The sequence below is a fragment of the Amblyomma maculatum genome, chromosome 1 (genome assembly GCF_055883805.1).
Source record: "Amblyomma maculatum isolate TAMU_Amacu chromosome 1, ASM5588380v1, whole genome shotgun sequence".
Taxonomy (NCBI): domain Eukaryota; kingdom Metazoa; phylum Arthropoda; class Arachnida; order Ixodida; family Ixodidae; genus Amblyomma; species Amblyomma maculatum.
Window position 1 is genome coordinate 267,725,561 of NC_139344.1, and position 17,215 is coordinate 267,742,775.

The window sequence follows — 17,215 nt, forward strand, 5'->3', positions numbered from 1 at the left end:
TGAAGGTGCGCCGGATGGTAGTTAAAAAGAAGCGCGCGCTGCCCTCGAGACCGGCCTCCGCGTACTTACCGAGGGGCTCGGCACAGTTATCGTATTCTGCCTCTCTGCTCTCGAGGAGCACATTTGGGTAGGCGTCCCTGATGCATTTCGCCCTGCAGCGCAGTGCTGCTGTTCAGTGACATGTCACAAGCGAACGGACACGAAAGGCGCGAGGACTACGAATGAAGCGTTTGACGCCGGTTTGCTTACCCGAGCAGTTTTGCGAAAACTTCAGTGCGGAAATCCTCGCGGTGCCGCAAACTGTTCAGTTCCCTGCGGAAAGAGGGGGTGCAGCGATTATATAGGGCGTAGTGAGAAACGTGAGTTCTAGCAAGACATGACAGTCGTGGAACGCCCTCGAACACGCAACGACGCAAGTCTAGTATACTTCTGCTAGTGTAGATAATCGTACAGGCCTCATGCGCTGATGCTTCAAGAGGAATTCGTTTTTAGGGACGTTGCTTGGCTCTGGTCACAACGATGATGACATAGAGCCTATGCCAAGGTTACATAACATCACGCCGCCTCTACATTGTAGCTTTCCGTGTTTTCTTTCTGGCAACAAATCGCAGCGGGGAATGCAAGCGGCCGGCACCATGAGAGTTTCGCGCCCCGCTTCTCCTCCCGATGATAACTTTTGTTGGACGCCACTTCTTTTCTCAAGTTTGGCGTGGTTATGGGAGTAATGCCATTGTAACTGAAAACAGAAAACACTAGTATAAAAGCCAAGAAAACACGCAGGAGCGGCATCTCTGCGACCTGCGCGAGCCGCTGCTTGCTTCTGCTGATCTTCGCGAGAGCTGCACAGGTACGACACCTAAGCAAGATGACTCGTCCAAATTACCCCACGGCCAAACAGCGCAAGTACATCGACGGGCAGAAGTGTGTTTGGTAGCAAAAAGTTTATTCCGAGAGCACGAAATATGAGAGAAGCTAAACAAGGGAAAAACAAAACGGAGCTAGACGCCACAACAGTAAAACCTGTGCAACACTTCTAGGCTTGGTCTTTCTCACATCTTTTATTAACGATGGTAATGAGTGCAACTTATTTTAAGGGCTGTCCAATTCCAAACCTGTGTTAATTTCAGTTCTTTGCACCGTTCCTATAACTAGTATTGTCTAGTGTACATTTTTCATGATTTTAACCGCGCGGACATGTAGCAGTCACTGACACTCCATGCGATTCCTTTGGCGAGTTTAAGCAAATAAGTTCCAATAGCAATGCCAATACTTTCACAACTTTCTTCGAAGATCTCGTGAAAACATTCATCAGTCGTTTCGAAGTTACGCCTTTATGCCGACGACTGCATTTTATACTCCAGTAGTTCATGTTAGTCTTAATTCATTTGCTGATTTTTGCAACTGGCCCAGTACAAGGCAAAGGAACATGAACTTTTCTATTGGACTGTATGCGTGTCATTTGCACGACGTCCGTGCTCTTACTTCTTCACATATTCCTATAATACGGTCAACTTACAAGGAGTGTACTAATACAGGTATTTCGGTCCGCTGCTAACACACGTCATGTCTTGGTCAAAACACATTGATGTCATCTGTAATAAGACCCTTAAAAGACTAGGATACTCACATCACATCTTGGGCGCTGCTGCTCAAGAAATTAAGCTCCTAACATATAAAACACTCATTCGTCCCATTCTCGGATTCGCTTGCGTTGTTTGGAATCCTTATAAACAATGTGACATCAACAAACTAGAATCTGTACAGAAGAAGGCTGCGCGTTTTGTTTGCAGCGCATTCGATTTGGCTTTTTCACCGTCTACTTCTCTTCCACAACTCATTCCACAACTTCTCAGATTCATGTATGTACCCCTGCGGTCAAAAGTAAACGGAGCATGCGATTTGCTTCAAGTTTTCACGCGTTGCATAATTGAAACTGGTAGTCGTTGTATGTGCGAACCGGTAGTAGACGCCAGTGCCCTTTTACTTGGTCAAATATTAATTCTCTTACCTCCAGTGCAGAAAGCGTGATTTTAATTTGAACCGAAAAGCGTGCTCCGTTTACTGATGTCCGCATCTGTACACTTTAGTCGATTCCCCTCGCTTTTCTTCGCTACATTATTCCCCCACTCTTTCTAAACCTTCACCTACAAGGAGCCACCATGACATAAACATTTCCCCCTTTTTCGCGAGCACTAAAGTATTTAGGTACCGCTTTGAGGCTTGGCGTTCTTCACCATGCAGCATTCGTTCATTATCATTGGAGGAATTCTTAGCAGCCTGCTCATAATTTTGTATATTTACATTCCGTGTTTGCTTTGTACTGCACTCAACTCCTGCAATACCCTTGGCAAGGCTGCAGTATGTAAAAATAAAAACAAAATAAAAACACCACTTTCGCATGATATTAGAATTTTTGCCAACATTAGACCATCTTAGAATAGTGAAAACGAGTTTAGGGGCACCCTATTCATGGGGCGCAATGTGCCCTCCCTACTCGCGAGAGCTTTAGAATAGAGGGCCGGCCACGTCTGAATTCCGTTAGCCGCTTGCAGCGCCATTTCACCTCAACTCCTACGGTGGATGCCTCCCTCGAGTCATCCTGTACATGGCTCGCACAGCCTGTCCAAAGGTCGCTCCTGTTGCGCCCGGCCAAAGCCGCCCAGAAATTCAGCCGGACGCCAAACTTCTCCGGCGAATGCCTCCTTCACAAAATCCGGATACTTCTCTGCACAGCACCGGTGCACTGGAGGCGAGCCATGCTAAGCGGAGAGAAGCGACGTGTTTGAACATGAGCTAAGCATCCAGACAGCTCGGCGCCGTGGCCCTGGCGGTGGACCCCTTCTCGCCCCACGACATATTTGAAGTAAGAGTGCAGCAAGCTCTCCCATTGGCCCTGCGAAAGTGCTGCCGTCGGATTGGACCATTTGAGCGTCAACGGTTTCTCGGTTACGGAGACACAAGTGCTTCCGTTCGAGACTCCGAGTGTGAGTTCGTCACTAGCGTCCATCGGGAGCAGTTCGCCCCCTGAGAGAGCGGACGCGGTGGAATCTCCCCGGCCGTCGCTGCGCGAGAACAGTCGCGTATGGCTATGTTAGCTTTCGGCCCCAGAGCCTATCTCGTTGTGTAAATGCCTGTAAATAGTGTATATCTTTTTCTTCATCTCACCAGCGCCGACTCGGATTCATAGCTACCGCCCAGGGAGCTGACAGCCCTCGTTCACGAAACGGGTGACGAGCGCTACGCAACCTTCTTGGCGCGATCCTGTTGACGGTGGGCTACTGTGTGATAACCCCACCGGCACAACATTGGATGGCAGCTGCGGGATTGACCGGCGTCAGGCATCTCGGCGCGGTGAGTACCTGAAGTTTCCCTCAAACGCCAGACGTTCTCTGACACACAGGGTAGCTTAGAGAAAGGCTGAGCGTAGCATTGTGTTAACCTTGCGTGTTTAAAACCGACAGGAAGTGTTTTGAAAACCAAGGGATGCTGAGAGGGCAATCAGTGTAAGAAAAGCTTGCGCGTCTCTTGCTAGAAGCGAGACAGCGAGCTTCTAGTACACTATTCTAAAAGGCAAACAACAAGAGGCCGGTGTAAAGGATGGAGAGTTACAAGGTCAAAGAATTTCTCCAAATTTGTGAAGAGTTGGGCATCGATGTGGGCTCAACGAAAAGAAAGACGGCGATCCTTTAGATCATGCAGACTAAGGACGTGACGGTTGAGGAAGCCGCAGAGGCCTGGGCTGATATCAGTGAGCGCCATAAACGGGAGGAAGAGAAGGAACGTCGTGAGCGGGAGGAGGAGAAGGAACGCCGCGAGAAAGAGAAAGAGAACGCCGCAAGGAAGAAATGCAGGAGCGTGAGGCGCTTAGACAGATGGAGCTTAAAATGAAAGAATTGGAGCTCCGCAAAAGCTCGCCAGCACCTCGCTTAGCTTCTGCGACAGTCCCCTCTGACAGTCCCAAAATCCGTGATCAACTACCGCCTTTTGCCATTGGCGAGGATATGGCTAAATTCCTCGTGAAATTTGAGCATGTGTGCGAACGGAATGACATCGAGCCATCCCTCTGGGCACAGAATGTGTTGGCTTTGCTTCCCGGGGAGGCATCTGACGTAATCACGTGTCTGTCGAAAGAGGCTTTCGAAAGCTACAGTGATGTCAAGGAAGCACTACTGCGGAAGTACAAATTGTCGCCCGAAGCCTTCCGGCAGAGGTTCCGGTATGCTCATAAGGGTAAGGAGTCGCATGTTGACTTCGCGTTCCCTCTGAAAGCCGACCTAGTTGAGTGGCTCAAGGGCGAAGAGGTTTACGACGATCGCGATAAGGTCGCGGAATGCATCGCACTAGAGCAATTCTACCGTTGTATCGATGATGATGTCAGGCTCTGGTTGCTAGATAAGCTAACGGACGTTAAGCTAAACAAGGCAACAGAGTTAGCGGAAGAATATTACGCCCGCCGAAGTTTGCACAACAAAGCAGTGCGCGTAGAGAAAACTGACAGGAAATATGGCTTTTCGAGGAGGCCCGACAAACGGAAGCCATTCACGCATCGCGAATTTCGTAAAGACTCGTCTCTTACAAAAGAAACTGTAAGGGAGGGGCAGAATGATTCTCAGAGGGCTAATGATGTTCCGAAACAGGGCAACGATGCGACACGTTCTTTTGAAAAACGCAAACCGTTGAAATGCTATAACTGCAAAAGGGAAGGGCACCTCGCAACGTACTGCAAACACAGAGTTGTGTTGGCAACCATTCGGGAAACAGACAAAAACTTGGTACTGTTGGAGCCATATATGCAGGAGATAAGGTAAACGAAAAAAAAAAAAGTGCAGAGCACTTCGGGACTCGGCAGCAACTATGGACGTTGTCCATCAGTCTGGTATCCCCGAGTGAGTTTACGGGAGAATGCGCTTGGATACAGGAAGTGGCCGAGGAGCAGAGCGTCTGTCTACCGATTGCGATGGTCACCATTGAAGGAGAATTTGGTAAACAAAACACAGAAGCCGCTGTGTCTGCCGCCCTCCCGGAGCAATTTCCCTACCTCTTCTCAAAAGCTCGAAGCAGCTTCAGGGCAAATCATTCTTTGCCGATGTGGCGTACATAGCCCTCACGCGATCCAAAGCGCGCAATCTGTCGAAGCAACTTGATCAATTGCGTCGGTGAGCGAACCGCGCTGCGGCACACTGGACAAGCAGGGTAACTTGAGTGGTGAGACAGCACGGCAGGGAACGCGGGGCACGGGAGCAGGTGTGAGCGAGCCGTGTTTGGACGTGGCTGAGAATGATGCGAGCCGCGTTTGGACGTGGCTGAGAATGATGCCTGCGCTGTAGACGCGAGGGCACCAGGCGACGCGGGCTCTACTCTCGCTCCTATTTCCACCGGCTGGCAAGCTCTGGCTGCAGTTGAGAAGGAAACTCTCATTCTCGAGCAGCAAGAAGACTACTCCATAGAGCTAATACAAAGACTGCTCGATCGCCGATTTAATGAAGAGCGTCAAACTGGGTGTGAAGAAAAAGGGAGTTGAATTTTATGAGATCAGGCTTATTGTACCGCAGCTACAGGGATAAGTAGGGTCTCAAATATGAGCAGCTTTTGATTCCTCGGAAGTATCGCGGTCAGCTACTGGAACTCGCGCATGAAAATACGTGGGCAGGGCATCTTGGCTTGAAAAAGACCAAAGCTAGAATTGCTCAGGAGTTTTATTGGCCGTATTGTTGGAAAGATGTTGAACAATTCGTACGCTCTTGCAACACCTGCCAGAGAGTGGGCAAATCCACTGAAATATGGAAGGCGCCAATGAAGTTGGTTCCAGTCATAACAGAACCTTTTCGGCGACTGGTAATCGATATTGTAGGTCCTCTGCCGGGATCAACGAACGGTTGCCAGTATGTTCTGACTGCCCTGTGTGTCGTGACCAGGGTTCCCAGAGGCGGTACCACTTAAGGAGCTAAATTCTCCCCAGGTCGTGGACGCTCTGCTCTCAATTTTCGCAGTAGGGTTCCCTTCCGAGATTCAGTGCGACAACGGCAGCCGATTCACCAGCTGCCTAACTTCCACCTTTTTAGATAAATGCGGAATCAAAGTGGTGCACAGTTCGATCCATCACCCGCAATCTAACCCAGTGGAACGAATGCACTCGGTACTCAAGCGAATGTTTTGAGCGCAAGTGTGATTGGGAGGTCTGCATTCCCGCCGCTATGTTCGCCTTGAGATCTGCTCCCCACGAGACCACAGGTTTTAGCCCAGCAGAGCTTGTGTATGGCCGAAGCTTCAGAACTCCGCTGCGCATGCTGCGAGAGTCTTGGGAAAGTATGTAGTATGTAGTATGTAGCATGAGAGTATGTAGTCTCATACGTCCTAAACCTACTTCAGAGGCTTGGGAAAACAAAGGATATTGTAGAAAGCTATATGAAGGCGGCGAAAATCTTGTCGAAGGAGTACTACGACAAGTCAGCAAAAAACGCACCTTTGAAGTAGGCAGCCAAGTGATGCTTCTTCGGCCATCAAAGAAAAACAAGCTCGAAGTTCAATGGGAATTGGGCCACCCGCAAAGATTGTATCGAAGCTTTCTGATACTAACTATGAAGTGAAATTGGGAAGACGGCCTAACAAAATTTATCACAGCAACCTGATGAAACCATACATTCAGCGTCAGGCAATTGTAAACTTGACTATGAATGCGGCCGATGAGGAAGGGGAGGAAATCCTGACGACGGCCGACATGAAAGGGTGTGGTTTAGAGGTAATGTTGGATCAGTTGATGCTGAATGCACGTCTAGGCGCCACTCAAAAGGAAGATTTAAAGGGTATCGTTTCAGAATTTCAAGAGGTTTTCTCGAACCGTCCCGGAAAAACAACGGTCATAAAGCACGACATCGAGCTGACACCGCAGGAACCGATTCGTAGTAAACCGTATCGATATGTTCACCTGTGCAAAAGAAAATGTGACTCGCGACATCGAGCAGTAACAAACAAAGATTACGGAACTGATACGCGGTCCAGAATCAGAGTGATAAGCCTGTATGCCGGCGGCTGTTAAAAAAATTACCGACGATTACGTTACTTCCTAATGCGAAATTTGAGCGCAGCAAATAAGCTGTTTCACCTTTTCGATAGATTGAGGCAAAGAAATCGAGCAACACATGTATGCGCTATCACATAATTTTTTTTTTATTTTTCACAAGTATTCCTTTAACAAAGACTCCACTAACAGTTCTTGACAGGGGACTCGCAGGAAGAGGGGGGAGGGGGGCGGCGTGTACACCCAGCGGCAAACGATGGGGGCAGAAGCGCGCGCAGCAAGCGGACAACGCGATAAAGGGAGGAGGGAAGAGGTAGCAGCGACTGACTGATGCTGCTGACGCCGATAGTGAGTCAACCCCAGCTGCGGAGTTGGTTTCAGGGACAACGCCGCCGATGCCGACGCAAACAATATGATAACCTCGCTTCCGCAGCGCCAAGAACCAGGTCTAGCCGTGGGAAGGTGGTCACGTATTTGTCGACGTGCCGGGGCCTACGTGAAATAACCGGCGCGTCGGCAACTGAAGAGCACCCTATCCGCCACACAGGAACAGGGCGGGGGGGGGGGGGGACCCTACCCTCCTCTTTCTGCATGGCGGCGACGGTGTTCTATGCAGCCACGTTATCTTGACTCTCTAGCGGCGTCAGCGGCATCCAGCGGTATCAGTCGGTCGCTGCTAGCGCTGGGGGGGATGAAAGGGGGGCGGAGCTGGTTACGAGGCCGACGACGACGCCGACGCGAAACCCAGGAACGGACGCCAGAGAGCTGCGCTCTAAAACAACAAATACTGTTTTGAAGGTTTCGCGGCATTACTCCCCCCTAAAAAAAAAAAAAAAAAAACATCGCCTCGATGTTTCAAAACAAAGAAACTTAAACATAAACACTGCGAAGTTTAAACACCACAGATTCTTTAACACGCGTAATATGGCTTCCGTCGTACATGTACAATTTCTGGGCGTGCGCGTCGCCGTTGTGATGCTGACGTTCCGTCGGGAATGACTTCATAGTCCAGTGGTCCGACGCGGCGAAGGATTTTGTATGGCCCAAAGTATCGACGCAACAACTTTTCACTTAATCCGCGACGGCGAATTGGTGTCCAAACCCACACTTGGTCTCCTGGATTGTACTCTGCGTGGCGTCGTCGTAAATTGTATCGTCGGCTGTCGGTGCGCTGTTGGTTTTTAATACGCAGCCGTGCGAGTCGTCGGGCTTCCTCTGCACGCTGCAGGTAGGCGGCGACGTCAAGGTTGTCTTCGCTGGTTATGTGCGGCAGCATTGCGTCGAGCGTCGTCGTGGGCTCCCTGCCGTACACAAGCTTAAACGGGGTCGCTCTGGTCGTCTCCTGGACTGCCGTGTTATACGCGAAGATCACGTACGGCAAGATGGCGTCCCAGGTCTTGTGTTCAGCGTCGACGTACATAGCGATCATGCCCGCGATCGTTTTGTTCAGGCGCTCCGTAAGGCCATTGGTCTGGGGATGGTACGCAGTTGTTCGTCGATGGCTTGCGTGACTGTATTCCAGGATGGCTTGCGTCAACTCTGCCGTAAACGCCGTTCCCCTGTCCGTGATGAGCACTTCTGGGGCGCCGTGTCGCAAGAGAATTTGTTCGACAAAAAATTTGTCGACTTCTGCCGCGGTACCATTTGGTAGTGCTCTTGCTTCGGCGTAACGGGTAAGGTAGTCAGTGGCCACGATGATCCACTTGTTACCCATAGACGAAGATGAAAAGGGGCCGAGGAGATCCATCCCAATTTGTTGAAAGGGCAGGATTGGGGGCGGAATCGGGTTTAGTAGTCCTGCTGGTCTGATCGGCGGCGTCTTGCGTCGTTGGCACTCACAACCAGTCTTCACGTAGTGGGCAACTTCGGCAGGCAGTCGTGGCCAGTAATACTTCTCCTGGATTCGACGCAACGTGCGCGCAAATCCGAGGTGGCCTGCTGTGGGCTCATCGTGCAACGCCTGCAGAATTTCTTGCCGAAGGGTTTTAGGCACTACGAGAAGCTGGGTGCGAAGTTCTTCTTCACGAGGAGGCCATTGCTTAACGTGAAGGATGATAAATGTCGCCTGAACACACCAGGAGGGGAAGCGGTCTTTCCTTCCAAGTAATCGGCTAGCGCTTTCAGCTCAGGGTCTGATCGCTGTTGTTCTGCGAAACTGCTGGCGCTTACCGGTCCCAAAAAGGCGTCGTCGTCATCGTCCTTCGGGGGAGCATCGACCGGAGCGCGGGATAAGCAGTCTGCGTCGGAATGCTTCCGGCCCGACTTATAGAGTACAGTCATGTCAAATTCTTGAAGTCGTAGGCTCCATCTGGCAAGGCGGCCGGAAGGATCTTTCAAATTAGCCAGCCAGCAGAGCGCGTGATGGTCGCTTACCACCTTGAATGGTCGGCCGTATAGGTATGGACGAAACTTAGAAGTGGCCCAGATAATTGCAAGGCACTCCTTCTCGGTCGTCGAGTAATTGACTTCGGCTTTTGTGAGGGATCTGCTAGCATAGGCGATACTTTCTCTTGTCCGGCACTCTTCTGGACAAGAACGGCTCCTAGGCCCACACTGCTCGCGTCGGTGTGAATTTCGGTCTCGGCGTTTTCATCAAAGTGGCCAAGTACAGGAGGGCATTGCAGGTGGCGCTTAAGTTCGTCGAAGGCTTCTCCTTGCGGCGCTTCCCATTTAAAAGGTACGTCAGCCTTTGTAAGCTGCGTCAACGGTTCGGCGATCCGCGAAAAGTTTCTAACAAATCGTCGATAATAAGCGCACAGCCCAAGGAATCGGCGCACAGCTTTCTTGTCGGCAGGCGGTGGGAATTATGCGATTGCAGCTGTTTTCTCCGGGTCTGGGCGAATACCGTCCTTGCTAACGATGTGACCTAGGAACCGGAGTTCTTCGTAGGCGAAGTGACACTTCTCTGCTTTTAGCGTTAGTCCCGATGACTTGATGGCTTCCAGCACTGTCTGTAGTCGTTTTAGGTGGTCTTCAAAGTTTGACGAGAAGACAACAACGTCGTCCAAATATACTAAGCAAAATTGCCACTTCAAGCCTGCCAGGATTGTGTCCATTACTCGTTGAAACGTGGCTGGTGCGGAGCAGAGGCCAAATGGCATCACCTTGAACTCATAAAGGCCGTCCGGTGTGATGAATGCGGTCTTCTCGCGATCTCTTTCGTCGACCTCAATTTGCCAATATCCGCTCTTCAGGTCCATCGATGAGAAGTACCTTGCATTGCAGAGCCGGTCGAGAGTGTCGTCGATGCGGGGAAGCGGGTAGACATCCTTCTTCGTTATGCTATTCAAGCGGCAGTAATCAACGCAGAAGCGAAGTGTGCTGTCTTATTGACAAAAACGACTGGTGCCGCCCAGGGGCTGTTTGATGGCTGGATTACGTCACCACGCAGCATTTCCTTAACTTGATCACGAATGGCCTGCCGTTCTCGCGGCGATACACGATAAGGGCTTTGGTGCAGAGGTCGGTCGTGTTCGTCCGTTATAATGCGGTGCTTGGCCAGTGGTGTTTGTCGTACCTTCGATGATGACGAGAAGCACTCCCCTGTTACGACCGTGCATCATCCGCACTTGCGCGCTCTATTGTTCGCCTGTGGGCATGGATAAGTGCTGTGGATATGTGCTGTTGGTACAAGGGCGCTAAGTGAGCCTGTTTCCAGGAATCCTTTTGTGTAAGCCTGTTTTGCTTTGTGGACACCCTGCAAATGCCAAATTGACCCTGTCAAGAGAACGTCTAGAAAAACACAAAGAAATGTCCCCCTGCGGGAAATAGCCGGAAGTGCTTTCGTTCAATTGTTCACCCTTCCCGTCGAGAAGCGCTATGGTCAAGTAAGGAATGCCTATTGTCCAAAGGAGGCGACAGAGTGACACGTCCACTGACGTACAGGACAAGAAAGGAGCAAGGTGATTACGGCCATTAGAGGATTTCCCGGGAATGCAGGAAAGATTTGCAATTGCCGGAAAGGGACAATGCTGGGAGCAGTAAGCGGCGCGCACGTGCACTTGGGTTTCTGAGAAGTAAATCCACTTGCCGGACCCAGCCTATCGATTCTTGGCTGAAGAATAGAAATGTACCTCCTCGCCGTTCCCAAGCTTTTCCCGCCAACAAGTGACCAGGCCCAACGAAACAATGCCGGGCCAGTCAGTGCTTCAGACCATCAGTGCAGTGATGTGTTCGATTGGATGCCGATATCTGAGGGGCGTGCCCTGGATTTGGTTGGTCAGCATCTTCAGAGAGGGGCTGGACATAGGGGGTTTTAAGGACGTTGCAGAGCACGAAATGTCGCTCTGAGCCCTGGGTAAACGGCTCATCCAGATGCTTCTCGCTATGAACTTTTAACGCTTGCCATTTTGCTGTTATACCCTTCTTCTTCATGCAAATATTCATGTAAATAAGATTTCTCAAAGTGCCATTAAACCTGCTTGTACATATTTTACCAACTTCGAAGAATCAATCCTTCATCAACCCCGAGTCTCTGCACGCTACCAAGTGAAGGCCGGGTCGACGTAGCCCCAGCGTCACGACAACTGGTGACCAGCGTTGGGATCTGGATCTACAAGCTACAACATCTGGTGATTGAAGGTGGATCAGAATCTACAAGCCACAACATCTGGTGATCGGAGGTGGCATCTCAAGCAACAAGCAGGAGCAACAATCGGTGAACAAGAGAGCAGCTCGGAACATCGATCGCATGTGTGGGTGAGTGCTTGGCTTTTCTTCTGATGTGGACCAGGTTCTAAAACAGGGTTAGATTTTAGAACTGGTAAAAAGTGTTGAAACGCCTTTAGGTTTGGTAGTTTGCACTGTTGTTTTGGAAGTAGCCGACACTCTGAGCGATCATGGACCTACAAAAGCTGCAGAAACCGGAACTGTTGCAATTGTGTGAGGAATTGGGAATTGATACAAGTGGTTTGGCACGAAAACCCTTGATTATAAAAGCAATCACTAATCTGGGAACCGATGATGAGGAGCTCAGTGAAGCATGGAACCTCATCGGTCAAAAAAAGGAACAGCTCAGACAGCAGAAAGAGCGGGAAAAAGAGGAAAAGAAGCGTGAAATTGAAAGAGAAGCAAAAAGGCTGGAGCTAGAAATTGAGCTCCGGAAATTAGAACTAGAGTTGAGCAAGAGGTCGGGCAATTGTCCCCAGCTAGCGGTACCTCTTCTCAACAAGGAGGCAGATTTCAAGATGACAAAGTACATGCAGCCATATGTGATATCAGGGGATATCGGTCTGTATCTGGCTAACTTTGAGCGAACCTGCGAAAAACTGTCCTTCCAGCGAGACACTTGGTCTCGGAGATTATTGACGGTTCTGCCCTGCGAGGCAGCGGAGGTTGTCGCGCGGCTAAGCAAGGAGGACGCGGACAACTACGAGAAGGTCAAAGCTTGCCTTCTGAGAAAGTATAGGCTTAGCGCCGAGGCGTTCAGACAACGTTTTCGGAACGCTACTAAGTCCGGGGACGAGAGTTACCCTGAATTCCTGTACAATCTAAGAGTCAATTTGGGCGAGTGGCTAAAGAGCACTGATTCCTACAGTGATAGGGACGCTGTAGTCGAGCGAATTCTTTTGGAGCAGTTTTATAACTGCCTCCCAGGAAAAGAAAGAAATTGGTTACAGGACCGAGGCGACATTAAGTCGGCAACTGAAGCTGCCGAACTCATTCAGGAGTATGCTTCGCGCAGACAATTCAGCAACCCAGCAGTGGATAGGCCCCGCAATCCCAAGTTGAGTGTGAATAACCGTCAGAAAAGGCACTTTGCTAGATTTGCAAACGAAGAAAGGAAAGCTTCTTCAGGCAAACGCCCTAGAAAGGACGGCAGTGGGGAAGTGACCAACGCGCAGAACACAAAGAACAAGCTTGGGGCTATGAAGCCGCTCACATGCTTTAGGTGTAATGAGCAGGGTCACATTGCCGTCAACTGCCGGAAAGAAAAGATTGCTTTCTCGTATGTCAGTGACTGCGATGAAAATATGCAACTTTTGGAACCCTACCTGCATGACCTAGTAGTCAACGGGAAGCCTTGCAAGGTACTGCGCGATTCGGCCGCAACGATGGATGTTGTCCATCCGGCGTATGTGTCGCCTTCCGACTATACAGGACAGTGTGCATGGATCCGCCAGGTAGTGGAGGAACAGAGTGTGTGCTTGCCAATCGCGAACGTGGTCATCGAGGGCCCTTTCGGCAAGTTGACAACCGAGGCTGCCGTTTCAGGAAAGCTTCCTAAGTGCTATCCGTATTTGTTCTCCAACAAATCGGACATGCTACTGCGAAAGAGGGGCATCCTTTTCGGAGACAGAGTTGTGCAAGCCTTAACACGTTCAAAGGCGCGAGAACTAGCTACACTGCTCATTCCAGAAAAATCCACAGCGGAGGAAACGGCAGTTAAAACAGTGGTCGATGAGGAAGATAGCGGGTCAGAAAACTTTGAGAGCGAGGCATCTCAGATAAGTCAACTTGAAAGTGAGCTTGATGAGACGCGGAATGAGGACGTTCTTGAGAGTAACCTCTTGCCGCCAGTGTCTAGTAATCTCACGAGACTTTTAAGTGGAACCCGAGAGGACTTAGCTATGGAGCAAGCCAATGATGCCAAGATACAGGAGCTTCTCAAAAAGACGGAGCAGATAGGAGAACTAAAGAAATCTGAGCTGTCCGATCTGGGCGAGCTAATAACAGAGTTTGAGGCCTGCTTCGTGGACAGGCCAGGCAGAACTGATTTGACTGAGCACGATATTGAGCTGACTTCAGACGTGCCAGGACGATCAAGGTGCTACCGATTTTCTCCAAGGCAAAGAGAAATTCTGGATAGGGAAGTGACTCGCATGCTGGAATTGGGAGTAATAAAACCCTCGGAAAGCGATTATGCTTCGCCTATGATCTTAGTAGAAGCTCCAGGTAAAGACCCTAGGCCTGTGGTAGACTACCGAAAGCTAAATTCTCTCACCAGGGATCAAGTGTATCCTATTCCGAATATCGAGGAGAGAGTAGAACAGGTCAGTAGAGCGGCATATGTGACTACGCTGGACCTTACTCGAGGATACTGGCAAGTACCGCTCACTGAACGCGCCAGCAGATACGCGGCTTTCGTCACTCCGACGGGCAGCTACCAGCCAACAATGATGAGTTTCGGGCTCAAAAATGCTCCATTTTGTTTTTCCCGACTCATGGATAGGGTTTTAAAGGGGTGTGAAACATTCGCGGTGCCTTATTTAGACGACATTGCGGTTTTTTCCGACTCATGGGCGGACCATATGGTACATCTAAGAGCTGTACTGAGCCTTTTGCGTCAAGCTGGACTAACCGTAAAGGCCGAGAAATGTTGCCTGGCGAGGGCGACCGTGGACTACTTGGGTCACAATGTAGGTCAAGGTTTCAGGAAACCCAGCGAGATTAAGATTTCTGCGGTAGCAGACTACCCGCGGCCGAGCACGAAGACGGAAATTCGAGCATTCCTGGGTCTGACGGGATACTACAATCACTACATCCCTAACTATTCAGCTTTGGCTAGCCCTCTGACCGACGCTCTCCGCAAGACAGAACCGACAAATGTAGTCTGGGACGAACAAAAGGAAGCCTCCTTCGTAAACCTGAAGGCTGTGCTGATTAGCCGTCCGGTATTGCGAGCTCCAGACTATAACCGAGAATTCACGGTCCAGTGTGATGCAAGTGATCGAGGGCTAGGCGCTGTTCTCTGCCAGAGAGATGACGACGGTAATGAGCACCCCGTGCTCTACCTGAGCAGAAAACTGAGTTCTAGAGAGAGGGCTTATTGCGCGTCAGAGAAAGAGTGCGCTTGCATTGTATGGGCCATTCAAAAATTGCAGTGCTATCTTGGAGGGGCCAAATTCACCGTAGAGACGGACCATTGTCCCCTGGCTTGGCTGCAAACTGCGACATCGAAGAACAGTCGCCTTCTTAGGTGGAGCTTGATTTTACATCAGTACAATTTTGAAATAAGATACAAAAAGGGGAAGTTAAATGGGAATGCGGACGCGCTTAGCCGCTCTTTCTAAGCGGTCCGAGATGTTCCTCACCATGTATCCAAATTGATAATCGGGTTTTTTTTTCGTGCGCTTGTATATGTGTGACTATGTAAAGCAGCACGTTTGGTTTTCTAGGAATACGTGGGTCCTGAACGTCTTGAGAGTGGGCTTTTCTCGAACAACAATGGCAGTTTTCTTTTAACCTGGTCTCTTCAGACGGGAGCCGAGTGCTTGCTTCGACATGTGGTTGAGTTTCAGACAGCTCGAGCAATTTGGCCTACGACAATCAAGACAACGCGACAAGCAACAGCGAGCTTCAAGCGTTCATGTGCAGGCCATTAAGTCGTCTCTTCATGCAGCAGCTGCGACTGCTGCCCTCCGAGACTCTTCTGGCGGGGGAGGAGGCTGTTACGACCGTGCATCATCCGCACTTGCGCGCTCTATTGTTCGCCTGTGGGCATGGATAAGTGCTGTGGATATGTGCTGTTGGTACAAGGGCGCTAAGTGAGCCTGTTTCCAGGAATCCTTTTGTGTAAGCCTGTTTTGCTTTGTGGACACCCTGCAAATGCCAAATTGACCCTGTCAAGAGAACGTCTAGAAAAACACAAAGAAATGTCCCCCTGCGGGAAATAGCCGGAAGTGCTTTCGTTCAATTGTTCACCCTTCCCGTCGAGAAGCGCTATGGTCAAGTAAGGAATGCCTATTGTCCAAAGGAGGCGACAGAGTGACACGTCCACTGACGTACAGGACAAGAAAGGAGCAAGGTGATTACGGCCATTAGAGGATTTCCCGGGAATGCAGGAAAGATTTGCAATTGCCGGAAAGGGACAATGCTGGGAGCAGTAAGCGGCGCGCACGTGCACTTGGGTTTCTGAGAAGTAAATCCACTTGCCGGACCCAGCCTATCGATTCTTGGCTGAAGAATAGAAATGTACCTCCTCGCCGTTCCCAAGCTTTTCCCGCCAACAAGTGACCAGGCCCAACGAAACAATGCCGGGCCAGTCAGTGCTTCAGACCATCAGTGCAGTGATGTGTTCGATTGGATGCCGATATCTGAGGGGCGTGCCCTGGATTTGGTTGGTCAGCATCTTCAGAGAGGGGCTGGACATAGGGGGTTTTAAGGACGTTGCAGAGCACGAAATGTCGCTCTGAGCCCTGGGTAAACGGCTCATCCAGATGCTTCTCGCTATGAACTTTTAACGCTTGCCATTTTGCTGTTATACCCTTCTTCTTCATGCAAATATTCATGTAAATAAGATTTCTCAAAGTGCCATTAAACCTGCTTGTACATATTTTACCAACTTCGAAGAATCAATCCTTCATCAACCCCGAGTCTCTGCACGCTACCAAGTGAAGGCCGGGTCGACGTAGCCCCAGCGTCACGACACCCCGTAGCTTCGAAGAAGACTGAGAATCTGGTCTTTCCTGCTGTGGGTCAATGCCGGGTTGATGTCAAATTTGGGCTGACGGAATTGGTCCGGTGCGTCTTCCAGCGTTTGGTCGTGGAGGGCGAATACATCACTGAGGTCGGCTAATTCGTCGAGAAAAGCGATCGTCGTGCCCTTGTTGAGATGCCGGTATTCTTCGGTGAGGTTTGTTACCAGCACCTGAGCTTGACCTCTCCGGAATTTCGCGATGCCTCTTGCGATGCCGACACCTCGTTCTAAGAGCAATTGGATATTTCCTTCGACGATGCCTTCAGCGGTTTCGATGTTTGCGCTACCTACGCAGACTGCGATGCTTGATCGGGGCGGGACGGTCAATTCTTCATCGAGGACGTTTAGAGCGATGTGTTGCATCGACGTCGTCGTAGCAGGAATGGCTTTGTCTGCAGAGAGCTTGATGAGCTTGGATCGAAGGTCGATGATAGCCCTATGTTCATTTAGGAAGTCCATGCCTAAAATCACGTCGCGGGAGCACTGCTGAAAGACCACAAAGCTGGTGGGGTAAGTACGCCATTTACGGTTATTCTTGCAGTGCATCGTCCCGATGGAGTAATTAGGTTGCCACCTGCGGTGCGAATCAGCGGGCCATCCCAAGCAGTGGTAACTTTTCTGAGCTGAGAGGCTAACGGTCCACTAATGACTGAAAAGTCAGCTCCGGTGTCTACTAGGGCGGTGACTCTGCGACCGTCGATATCAACTTCAAGGTCACTTGTTCGCGTCCTCACATTGCACGGGGGCCTTAGTGTCCGATCTCGGCTCCGTCGTTTCTT

At 50.3% G+C, this 17,215-nt stretch overlaps 1 protein-coding gene across 1 annotated transcript in view; it reads right to left on the reverse strand.

Annotated features, from left to right (window-relative positions):
• LOC146206485 (serine/threonine-protein kinase haspin homolog) overlaps window positions 1-17,215 on the reverse strand; it is a 64,489-nt gene that overhangs the window by 27,994 nt on the left and 19,280 nt on the right. Inside the window, exons 4-5 of the mRNA XM_084591203.1 lie at window positions 250-312; window positions 70-152 (exon numbers count right to left, since the gene is read on the reverse strand). Of these exons, the coding sequence (XP_084447329.1) occupies window positions 70-152; window positions 250-312 (146 nt within the window). The remainder of the gene's footprint in view (window positions 1-69; window positions 153-249; window positions 313-17,215) is intronic.